Consider the following 12,845-nt stretch of genomic DNA (forward strand, 5'->3'; position numbering starts at 1 on the left):
TGATCAAAAGGTTTGTGACATGACCTTTTGAGTGTACAACTGTGAAAGATCGAACTCTGCTGTCTTTGTGCAGGCCAGCTTTAAATTGCAGTGCATACTGTATTGCTGTTAATTCTCAACAAGATACTTGTTGTGATTTGAATTCATTGGTTTTTATCCTGAGCCATGGGAAATTATTTTAGGGAAAAGTGAGAGCCGATACTGAAATGAGTACTGTTGTGGTGCAATACACTTATCTTAAAGTGTAGCTTTAGCCTGCAATCTTGGTTCCTATTGTTGACTGTTATAATTTGAACTTGTTTAAAGGTGCTAACAGAGATCCTGGCAGATTGAAAACTCAACACGTTGATTAGAAACTTTGTATAGCGATTTGTTGGTTGCATCTCCCTCTCATTACCTGGAGGTATGGGATGGGCTAGCTGACACTTGGCAGCAAAGTTTCAGGATGGCTCAGGGATCAAGTGAGAAGAATGTATATATGCTTGAAAGTGGTACATAAGTTCCAGAGGAAGATGGATTCTTTACCTGCAGGGGAGAAGGAATTCATCTCATGCTTATTTCTCCCCCTTGATCTCCTCCTCCTTATAGTTCCTGAGCTTGACACACTCAGTTGCTGGTGATGAGGATTGGTGTTTCATGATCCCGGGTTGTTAAGCATAAGGTAGTTCACTAGGAATCTGGAACTCACCTGACCCTACTTACTCTCAACGCCTGGTACTGCACTGTCTAGCCCCAAGTCTTCCTGCTCCTATTTTTCTAATAGCAGATCAAGGGAGTGAGGAAGCCCCCTAGCAAAATACCGTTAAACAAGTACTCCTTTTTTCTGAAGAAGAGCCTTGGCCCAAAACATCAGCCTTCCTGCTCCTCTGCTGCTTGGCATGCTATGTTCATCCAGCTCTACTTCTCATTATCTCAGATTCTTCAACGTCGGCAGTTCCTACTATTTCTCAGGTCTGTAGTTCGCTGTTTTCCCTCACTCCCATCTTAAGTAGGTGACATTTGCTTGTTATCTCAGATTCTCCAGCATCTGCAGTCCCTACTATCTCTGAAACAATTTTAACTCCCTTTCCCCTACATTGTGACCCGTAAGTTAAATCATTACAGCTTTGTTGGAATAAATGTTGCTCTAGTCTTTGTGAAATGCTGAGGTAACTCCTAATGTGTTTTAAAGATGCTCTTCAAACTTCCGACAGAAAGTGAACAGCAAAACATGATTTCTAGTTAAGCAGTGCTGAACATTCCCCACGATGGCTAGTTTACTCCAAATTAAAAAGGCTTGCATTTATCTAAGCACCTTTCATGGTCCCTGAATATCTTAAAAAGCTTTGCAAGCAAAGAGGTACTTTTTAAAAAAAGCATTATTTAGTCCCTTTTGTCGTATAGGGAATGTGGCACCTAATTTGCTCAAAGCAACTTGAAGGAACAGCAGTGGTGACTAGATAATAATGTTTTTGTGATATGGATTGAGGAGTAAATATTGTCCAAGACACCACCTACTGTTCTTCAAAATATTATGACATCTTTTGCATTCACTTGAGGGCAGTTGGGGTCTTGGTTTATTATTTCATCCAAGAGAGAGTACATCTGACAGCGCAGCATGTGCAGGGGAGTTAGGAGAGGATCTTTGATCAAGTGCTATCCATCAAAATGTCATGCAAAGTTCTTAGGAGCACCAACAGACAATTTAAATGGCAGTGTGCCCTTTAATGATCTTCAGAGTGGACATTGCCAGAGGACGATTTCAATCCTTTACCATAATGGTATCTTACACTAACGTAAGTCAAAGTAGCTTTTCAGCTTGAAGCCCCTGTCTTGATCATCTCAGAGACTCTTAAAATCTTGACGTGTCCAGGTAAAATTGTATTTCCTATCTAGCTCTTATTGGATAAGAAAAGCATTGTATGTGCACACTTTTCTTTGGAAAATATCATTAAAAATAAGTAAAAATACAACACTCGCGGACCTCCTCATTCTCTTCATCCATTCCAAATGCCACTTGTCAGGAATGATTTTGCAATGTTTCTGGAAGGGGAGACAGGAGTTGATAAGTTTAGAGATTGTATGTGATAAATTCAAATGGGAGCTTTTATGTAGACTCTTTATTGAAATCTATAGTTTAAAAGTGTTCACGGTTAATTAGAATGCACACTTTTTTTTAAATGTAAAGTCTAAATTTTCCAGAGGAGTGTCCCGCTCCTTTAAACCGTGTCTTTCTCTCAATTCAAAGTTCTCGCCCTAGAAACTCACTGCAACTTAAGAGCGTAATTGAAATGGCAGTGTCAATAAAATACAGAATTTGGTGGCTACATACTTAGTCCTGTGTTTATTTCTCTGAGCAAACTTTTCAGCTTCCTGATCATGGTTTAGTGTCCCTAAGTAAGGAACAAGAATAATAGTTAGGAAAACCTAAAGTAATGAAATGCCTTTAGTATATGGTTAAATATATTGTACTTTAGAATGTGGTACTTCCTTGGTTCTCTTCTGGGAAATCATTGGAATGTTAAGTTGATGTCACTTACTACAGTCAATAATCAGCGATAGCAGCACAGGAGTAATCACAGCAAAGCTCAGACTTACCATCTCTGCCACTACTAACTGTTCAACTGGCGCAACGGTTTGAGATAGTGATGAAATGTGCAAACCTAAATCCGAAGCCGGGTTGATTTAAAGCAGTAATGAGTTTCTGAAGGTCACTTATTTTTATGAATCATTGAAACTTGCATGATTAATGTAATGTTGGGATTCTTTACAATCAGTAATGAGTTTGTTCACATTTGGGTATCAGATAACCTTCAGATTCATCTTCAAAATAAGATTATCTTTTTGCTAGGCTGTCCAGCTGCTAATTCAAAATGACGACAGTAATAAAAACTTCTCTGAATCAGGTTTTTAAACCAATTTCTGCCAATTACATTGGTTTAAATTTGGGTGCTAAATTTGTGAATAGAATAGAGGAATTAATGGCAGAAATTCAAATCATCAAGTAGGATCCAACGTTTGCAAACAGTATAATTCAGCCTGAGGTACTAACCTGCAACAAATTTGTTTTATGGTTTGATGAATCTGAGAACAAAGGAAATGGGTGAGGGCAGAAGTCCAAGCAATGAATTGGACACAGCTGATGGCCATTTCAGCTGTGGCATTGGGGGTAATCTCCTTTTGAGGAAAAGGGCGGTTGTGTCAGAGGCTCCCTAATGAAAGAAGACATTATTGGAACAGATTCCTCCTATCTCCACTTCATACAGAAGCAATGTCGAAAGCAAGTATTTTATGTCAAGGAGGTGATCACTGAACTATTGTCTCCTCCAGCTAGACCTGCATCTGCACAGGGTGACTTCAACACTGCCAGTGACCATGATAATCATTACTGCCCTCATTTTTATGAATGCAGTTACTTTCAAGCTGGAGTTGGCAACCCTGTCTTCGTAACACAGTTCTTACATCCAGAAAGGTGACTGACAAGAAACCCAATTTTCTAAGATATGTTGGGGTGTAATGTTATCATAGATTTCTGTCAAACCAGAGAAAAGCAGAAGGAGCATGTACCTGACTTTTCAGGCTAATAGAATTTCCTGAAAATGATTGGAGCCATCAGTGACAAATATGGCTCGGTGGGAGCTACGTGTTAATGGGGATAGGTATTGAAACTGTAAACTTCCAGGCCCACATTAGTGATCTTGAGGATCCCTACTTTGGCCTGTTTCTCCATTCATTGTGCTCCCAGCGTGTAAAAGCTCAAAACAACTCACTACTAAGAGGACCATGCTCCCTCTTCTGTATATCAAGCTAGCTGCGCAAGTACCGAGACCATTTGTGAAACATGTAGCCTGTAATCAGTTTATTTCAAACTGGTATGCATATCAGTTTATTTCAAACTGGTATGCATATCAGTTTATTTCAAACTGGTATGCATATCAGTTTATTTCAAACTGGTATGCATGACAAAATCGTAGAGATGAAAAGGCAGCATGAAGTTTGTGTGCAATTAAGTAATAATTTGTCATCCCTGCACCTGCTGATGACTTGAATCAAACTTTTAACCTTGTATCATTTAATGTCATTTGTTCCTGCAGAAGGACTTTTGTTTTAATTTACCATGTCTCTAACATTCCTTTCCTTCACCCTGTCTTGCCCTCCCCGTACTTAGAATACTGATAATATTGGCTACATCAATGCAGCAGCTTTTTCTTCTTTTTAGCTTTTAACTAACCAACTGTAATTTTTCTTTCTTGTTGAGCTACTACCTCTCCTCAACTTGGTAATTCTTCGCTTTTTTTCCCTTCTTCCCACCTCCCCACCTAGCCCCTCAGATGCCAAACCTTCACACACTATGGTGTAGCCTGTAACTCTGCTCTATCTGTGCCAGTTATATTTTCTTTCTCCCCTAGTCCATACTACTACTCCCCTTTCAGTTAATGGCCTCTTAGCAGAATCCTATCTCAGCCCTGGCTCACTCAACCCCTTCCCTGTAACCTTGGTTAACCTGAAAACTGTAATTGGTATTGACTCCCAAAGGAGTGTGGAAACGTAGAAGCTAGGAACAGAGTAAGGCCATTTTTCTAATCGAACCTGTTCAGCCATTCCATCAAAACCTATAGAGGTTTATAAAATCATGAAGGGCATGGATAGAGCTCCTAAAGTGGGAGAATCCAAAACTAGAGGGCATAGTTTTAAGGTGAGAGGATAAAGATATACAGGAGATCTGAGGGGTAACTTTTTCATGCAGAGGGTGATGCATGCTTGGAACTCTGCCAGAGGAAGTGGTAGAGGGATTATAATTAAAACATTTTAAAAGCATTTAGATATGTGTATGAATAGGAAGCTTTTAGAGGGATACGGACCAAATATGTGGCAACAGGCGGGATTTGAGCATGGTGTGTTGCCTTCCTGATGCCAGGATCCAGGATGTCACTGACAGAGTGCAGGGAATCCTCAAGGGTGAAGGTGAAGAGCCAGAGGTTGTGGTGCATGTCGGCTCAAATGACGTCAGGAAGAAGAGGAGAGGCATTCTGCAGCGGGACTTCAGAGAACTTGGAAGAAGGCTGAAAAGCAGGACTTCCAGGGTGGTTTTCTCCGGATTGCTTCTAGTTCCTCAGGCTGGAGAGTGCAGGAACAGGGACGTAATGGACCTGAACGTGTGGCTGAGGAACTGGTGCAGGAAGCAAGGATTTAAATTCTTGGATCACTGGGGTATGTTTTGAGGTAAGGATAACTTGTACAAGAGGATGGGTTGCACCTTAATAGGCGGGGGACCAGCATTCTGGCAGGCCACACAGGTGTGTTTAATCTAAGTACTGGGGGGGGGGAACAAACTGGAAATTTAAGAATGAAGTTAAGAAAGACAACCGAATCAACGGAGCAGAAAATTTAAGAAGGGATCGTACAGTATGGCCAAGTGAAATAGAGATTGATAGGAAGGGTGAGGGGAGTAACAAATTAAAAATATTATATGAATGCACGAAGCATAAGAAACAAGGTGAATGAGCTTGACGCTCAGTTGGAAATTGGCAAGTACGATGTTGTGGGGATAACTGAAACGTGGCTGCAAGTGGACAGGGCCTGAGAAATGAATATTCAAGGCTATACATGCTATTGAAAGGACAGACTGATGGGCAGAGGGGGTAGGGTGGCCCTGTTGTTGAGGGATGATATTTGGTCCCTTGCGAGGGGGGGCATAGAATCAGGAGATGTCGCGTCAGTATGGATAGAGCTGAGAAATTCTAAGGGTAGAAAGACCCTAATGGGAGTTATCTACAGGCTCCAAACAGTAGTCGGGATGTAGGGTGTTAGTTGAATTAGGAATTGAAATTGGCCTGTTGCAAAGGTATTACTACAGTTGTTATAGGAGATTTCAACATGCGGGTAGACTGGGAGAATCAGGATGGTACTGGACCCCAAGAAAAGGAGTGTTTGGAGTGCCTCTGAGGTGGGTTCTTAGAAAAGAATAAATTGATTAGGGATAGTCAGCACGGTTCTGTGAAGGGAAGGTCGTGCCTCACAAACCTTATTGAGTTCTTTTGAGAAGGTGACCACATGGGTAGATGAGAGTAAACCGGTTGAAGTGGTGTATATGGATTTCAGCAAGGCGTTCGATAAGGTTCTCCACAATAGGCTATTGTACAAAATGCGGAGGAATGGAATTGTGGGAGATATAGCAGTTTGGATTGGAAATTGGCTTGCTGAAAGAAGACAGAGGGTGGTAGTTGATGGGAAATGTTCATCCTGGAGACCAGTTACTAGTGGTGTACTGCAAGGGTCAGTGTTGGGTCCACTGCTGTTTGTCATTTTTATAAATGACCTGGATGAGGGCGTAGAAGGATGGGTTATTAAATTTGCAGAAAACACTAAGGTCAGTGGAGTTGTGGATAGTGACCTCTCAACGTTCTTCTCTCTAATGAAAACAGCCTCAAGTCCCTCAGCCTTTCCTCGTAAGACCTTCCCTCCATACCAGGCAACATCCTAGTAAATATCCTCTGCACCCTCTCCAAAGCTTCCACATCCTTCTTATAATGCGGTGACCAGAACTGTGCACAATACTCCACGTGCGGCCGCACCAGAGTTTTGTACAGCTTCACCATAACCTCTTGTTTCCGGAACTCGATCCCTCTATTAACAAAAGCTAAAACACTGTATGCCTTCTTAACAGCCTTGTCAACCTGGGTGGGCAACTTTCAAGGATCTGTGTACATGGACACTGAGATCTCTCTGCTCATCTATACTGCTAAGAATCTTACCATTAGCCCTGTACTTTGCCTTCTGGTTACTCCTTCCAAAGTGCATCACCTCACACTTGTCTGCATTAAACTCCATTTGCCACCTCTCAGCCCAGCTCTGCAGTTTATCTATGTCTCTCTGCAACCTATAGCATCCTTCGTCACTATCCACCACTCCACCAACCTTAGTGTCGTCTGCAAATTTACTAACCCATCCTTCTACGCCCTCATCTCATAAAATTCACCTGGTACAGTGAAACTTGATTTTGAAATAACTGGAACCAGTATAAGGCAGTTCTAACTGTGACTCAATATTTTCAATTATTTTTTATTATCTTTTAAAAAGAATTCTGCATTGAAGTAAATTTTTAGTGTTTAATTAATGGAGCATTTTTAAAAATCTGTTTATCTACGTTATGACAGATACTCTTAATCTAGTCACTGTGACCTCCCTTCTGTAAATTAGTCCTACAGGTTTGTTCCAGAAAATGGCTCTTTGCATTCATACTAATTGCTTTGTATTCTGAATGGAAAATTGGCTCACTGCCTTCTGCTTAACCTGTGTGAACAAATAATACCTTTGCCTTTTAAAAAAGACAAACTGCCAGAAAAGTTCAGCAGGCCTAGCAGCATCTCTGTTGAGAAATCAGAGTTCATGTTTTGGGTCCAGTGACCCTTCCTCAGAATTGATAATAGCTAGGAAAATGTCAGTTTATATGCAGAAGGTAGGGTGGGAGGGAAGGGTAAGGAGTAAATGCTTAGTGGGGATAGAGCCCACCTTCTAAAGACTTGTTAAACTATTAAACAAGTTTGCTTTTCCTGTGGTGTAGACTCAGGTTGGTGCTGGGAAGAGCAGAGCTCCAACCTTCATTGGGAATGATGACTAGTGGAACAGAAAAGCGCTATGAGTTCACTATGAAGTTAACTAAAATGATGGCATTTCATCCTGCATTTCTTTAAATTTTGCCCAGTCAGATGTGAACAATATGGCGGTGACTAATTTGATGCTGCAGACGAAACTATATACTCTTGATGTTGCAGTCAGACTTGATTTTTTTCTCGGACTCCTCTCAAACTCTGGGGACTGGCCAATATTGATTCTCAGTTGGTCTCTAAAGTGGTCTAGAAAGTTATTTGATTAGAGCATCGTCATTGGCCAACAGCAAAATTTTGAAATGATTGAACACCTTTTAATGGATCGAATTTTATGGAGTTTTTAAAAACTTTTTTCTTATTTATTCTTTTCTAGATATGATTATCGTGAAATGTTGCATAATTCCACCTTCTGTTTGGTTCCACGTGGTCGTAGATTGGGATCTTTCCGGTTTCTGGAGGCTTTACAGGTAATATACGTATGGCACATATAGATGATGCTGCACCACAAAATCTTGAGCTGAAAAATATATAGCGCTATTGACGCTTCTGTGAATATTCGCATTGTATGCATTACCAATATCTACGTGCTAAGTCGCTGTTGTTCGTCAAAGCTGCTGGGCCTAACTTCGTTGTTCTGTTTCCTATATTGTCACTGCACTTCAAAAAGACTTCTAGCTATTAAGTACTTTGGGGATACCATCATTATGACAAATGCTGTTTAACTGCAAATATTTCTTTACTGTCTGGAATCACTTGCTTGCATTCAGGATCCCATTGGATAGGGCATAAAGGCAAAGGCCAATTCTAATCCTTTTGCGCTGATCTGCAGTTACCTTTACATTTCAACCAGATTAAGCGTGCATAATTTTTTAGGCGTAATCTTCTCAACTCTAACTTTGCAGCATGTGAATGTGATCTTGACCTCCGGCGGTCCAGTCCTCAAACTCAATTTTGAGGCTGTTTATTCTTGTTTCATATTATCCTACTTGAGGTTTTTTGAGAAATAAAATCAATACTTTCTTTCACAAGTAAGTCATAAATTAAATGCACGATGTTCAGGTTCAATATCTTGTGATGCAAATTAATAACAATATAGATTTAAACTTAATTTGTCACCTCTGAAATTCCCCAATACACGTTTACACAACCAACAAAAATGAAGAGTGTGGCACACCTACAGAAGTAGATTGGATGAGTTCAGTTGTGAAGTTATTCCAGAAAATTCTGACTACAGTCAGTGTATTAGAAGACGTCACGTAAACTCTTTTTAGATTTCTCAGCTATTCTGGCACCACAACTTTCTTGATTACATTTTTTACTTCTAAGCGTGAAGTACTTGAAGTAGTGATTAGCAAAGCTGTGTGAAGGATACTTAAGTTAAATTTAAATTTCATATTTATATCTGGTTGACATCAGTTCTGACCAGTTTTGGGTCTGGGAGAAATGCAGCCTATTAAAGACTAGTGAATGAATAATAAACCTAGTACAGTTCAAATATTCCCATAGGTAATCAGAATTGCATCATGAGATAGCATCTTTTAGTGCTCTAGATTAATTGACTATTGAATGCATATGAGGTACAGTTAATAGTACTTAGCCTCGGCAATGGAAAGACATTGGATCAGCAAAAAAAAGTTACGGCAGTCAATTTCAATGATCCAAAGTCAGTTGTACACTTTGTATCATTGAAATTGACTGCCATAACTTTCTTGGCTGATCCAATGCCTTTCCATTGCCGAGGCTAAGTACTATTAGCCGTACCTTATATGCACCAAATAGTCAATAAACTTGCTAAGAGAGCCCACTTTCTGCTTTATTGTATGCTGAACTGCAGGTCATAGATGGTTTGTAATGGCTCATTTTTTAAATAAATTCTTAGACCATTTCTGAGTCCTATGCCTCTGCTTCTATCTCCATTGTAAATCTAATCTCTGCTACTTGTCCCTTTCTTCATTTAATAAATGGAAAGTGAAAGAGGAACACTTTTGTTAATATTAAACATTAGAATTAAATATTTGCAGTATTAATAAGCCACAGAACTGCAATGGGATGTTTAACGAGTCTTTTGTTTCTCAGGTCAATGCCCAATTGTGGTATTGGAAGATGATCAGGCAGTTTTTCTTCTGCCTTAATCAATTTAACCAAAGCAGATTAATGAATACTGGTTAGGCTGTAATTCATCTCCTTTAGCCGTTGTGAGGCCTTTATGTACGAAGTTGGGTGTCACGTTTCCTTACATGAGTGATTTTACTTTAAAATAATTAATTAGCTGTGAAACACTTCGGTATGTATTTCCAATATGAGCAGGCACGATACACAAACAAGCATTTCCTCTCAAAATGATAATGAAATATTTTCAAAGGAATTAATTGAGCAATCAATAAAGGAAGTGTGAACGTTGCTTTTTGCTCCAATTAACGGAGATGAGTGATGTTGCATTAAGATGCGTGTTTTAGCCAGAAATCTGACACCACTAAATTCCCCTTCAGAGCAGCATTGTTATTGAGAAGTGAGGTGGTAGTAATGAAGAGCGTGAGAAATACTTTGGGGAACAACAACATCAGGAGTCTTGCTCTCCAGTTACCCTGAAGCCCTAAATGTTGGTTCCAAATTATCAGCTTGTATGCAAGGTGGCATAGCATCGTATTTACTTTCTTTTGTCTTTTAATAAAAGCTAAATGGTGGTCTTCATTTATTTGCTACAAAATACAATAAATAAAACACCTCTTTGATAAATCTTCAATGATATATAATAATTAATACAATTGGAAACTTGTAAACCTTTGTCATTTTGTTTTATTCTGTCTTTTATTTTGCAGAATTCTACTTTTATTTGCTTAATCATACAAGTCATGGAATTTGTTAATGATTTGTTCAGTGGCTACTTTTAGAGCTTTTACCCGACAGTTAACAAATTATCAAAATGTATGCATTTTAATGCTGAATATCTCGTGGCTTTTCTTTTTGTTTAACATTGAGTACAAATCTGCAGTCCATTCTGCTGTAAAATTATTTTTAAGTTCAAACAGTGAATCTGTTTCTTGTCCTCCAGAAAGTTCTCAAATAATAAATAAGGGGAAAAAAAGTAAATATATTATATAATTACATGTATGCAAAGATTACATAATATTTAAGTAGCATTCTGAAGAAGAATCATTTTGGATTCAAAATATTAACCCTGTTTCTCTTTCTGACAGGCTCAGGGTTTCTTCAGTAATTAGTTTCATTTCAGAACTCCAGCACTTACAGTATTTTGCTTTTATAAGTATATTACACAGGCTTTTTGCACCCTTATTTTGATATTTTTATCTTTGACCTATGTTTGTACATATTCTATTCTAACTGTTGCAGGCTGCATGTATTCCAGTGATGCTAAGTAATGGATGGGAACTTCCGTTTTCAGAAGTCATTGACTGGAACCAAGCTATTGTTGTTGGAGATGAAAGGTTATTGCTGCAGGTAGGAGAATTATATTAGCTATGGATTTAGCTCAGTCATCACTTTTATAATTTTAAAATTAACATTAAATCATTTTGAACAGGGAAAGGAGTAAAGACTGTAGGCAAATGTACATTGTCTCCATTTTTTAAAATTTCTATCATCTCTGATTGTATAGCCAAATGCTGAATTCAAAAAACCTATAACCTGTTCTTCAGTCCCAAAATGACAAAATTCTGGGGTCTGTATCTGCCTCCTGTTGAAAGAATCTTATAATTGATATGAATGTCTCAACGTCAGAAAATGTGAGGAAGATCCCTAAGGCTCCAGACTATTATCTGATTATCCTTGCTGAATCATAACTGGGAGTGAGCTGGATGAGCTCGTGGTCAAGTTGCCGGAGCTCATAGATGAAGAAACAAGCCCTTGGTTGAGCCACCAGATGGATTCTCTATTTGTGAAAGCATAGCCTAACAAGTTTCACAGATTGAAGTTAACGGAAAATTAAGCCTCCAGTTTGAAGTTGAGGAAACATGTGGAGAATTGGCATGTAGATAAGGATAAAATTCTGCTGTAGTACTGGTAGCAAGAAATCAATGCATTATGCATTTTCGAAAGGAAAGACGGGAGCTTGGGCAATTACAGACAAATTAATTAGGAAAAATTATAGATTTTAACTGTGTAGTTACTAATAACTTGAATAGAGAAAATCATTAGAAGTGTTTTATGCAAATTTCGGTAAGAAATTGCGCTTGAAGAACCCTATTAATTGTGGGACATAGGAACAAGAATTTACCATTCTGCCCTTCAAGTCTTCTCTATAATTCTAGACCTATCTGAGTGCTAGATTCCCATGCAATCCCCATATCTCTTGACATTAGTAAACAAGAAATCCATCCATCCATCAATCAATCAATCTGTCTTGAATTTTTTTTAATGAACTTCCACTGCCCTCTGGCATTAGTAATTATAGCAATCCATCTGTTGAATCTCTGCTGCAGTCTCTCTTAGACAAGTGGTTACACTTCTTTAGTCAATGGGACCAGAGCTGCGCGCACAGTCCCAGGTGTGGTGTCTCTCTCATTCTATACAATTGAAGTGAGACTTCTTTGCTCTTGTACACTCACCCTCTTGCGAAAAAGGTTATCATACCATTTGCTTCCACGTTGTTTGAGGCATCTGCATGCCAGCTGTCAGTCGCTTAGCATAAGGATACCTGGGTCTCTTTGGGCATGAACGTTTTTTGGTCTCTTGTCAATACTTTTGCTGCTATTTTCCTCCCTCGAAAGTAGATAACTCTCATTTATCCACATTATATTCAAGGTGTCATGCTGTTGCACCTTCAATCAACAGATTTAGACCACCTTGAAACCTGTATTTATTCTCAGTGCTTGTTGACAACAAATTATGCATCATGCAAAATATTACAATTGCCTCCTGCATCCAAGTCATCGATTTGGATTTGGAGTAGCTGTGTCCCAAGCACTGGTCCTTGCAGTTCTCCACTGGTCAAACCCTGCCAACCTGAGAGCGACATGCTTATTCCTACTGTTTGCTTTCTGCCCGTTACCCAGCCCCCGTGAGCTTCAGTTTGGTTTACTAGCCTCTTGTGTGGGCGTTTCAGAATCAACTTTGCTAGTACCGTCCTTAAAAAAAAATTATCAAGTTTGTCAAACCTATTTACCCATTCATCAATCCATGTTGACTCTTTGCAGGCAATTATTTTCTGAATATTCAGTAACTACATGCTTTATGAAAAATTCAAAGAATTGTGTATGCTGTAAATCAGAAACAAGAACAGTAATTGCTGGAAAAGCT

General features: G+C 39.1%; 1 protein-coding gene across 1 annotated transcript in view; it reads left to right on the forward strand.

Annotated features, from left to right (window-relative positions):
* ext1b (exostosin glycosyltransferase 1b) overlaps nt 1-12,845 on the forward strand; it is a 174,403-nt gene that overhangs the window by 106,279 nt on the left and 55,279 nt on the right. Inside the window, exons 3-4 of the mRNA XM_048528949.2 lie at nt 7,963-8,056; nt 10,941-11,048. Coding sequence (XP_048384906.1) covers nt 7,963-8,056; nt 10,941-11,048 — 202 coding nt within the window. The remainder of the gene's footprint in view (nt 1-7,962; nt 8,057-10,940; nt 11,049-12,845) is intronic.

This window comes from Stegostoma tigrinum, chromosome 5 (assembly GCF_030684315.1).
Source record: "Stegostoma tigrinum isolate sSteTig4 chromosome 5, sSteTig4.hap1, whole genome shotgun sequence".
Taxonomy (NCBI): Eukaryota; Metazoa; Chordata; class Chondrichthyes; order Orectolobiformes; family Stegostomatidae; genus Stegostoma; species Stegostoma tigrinum.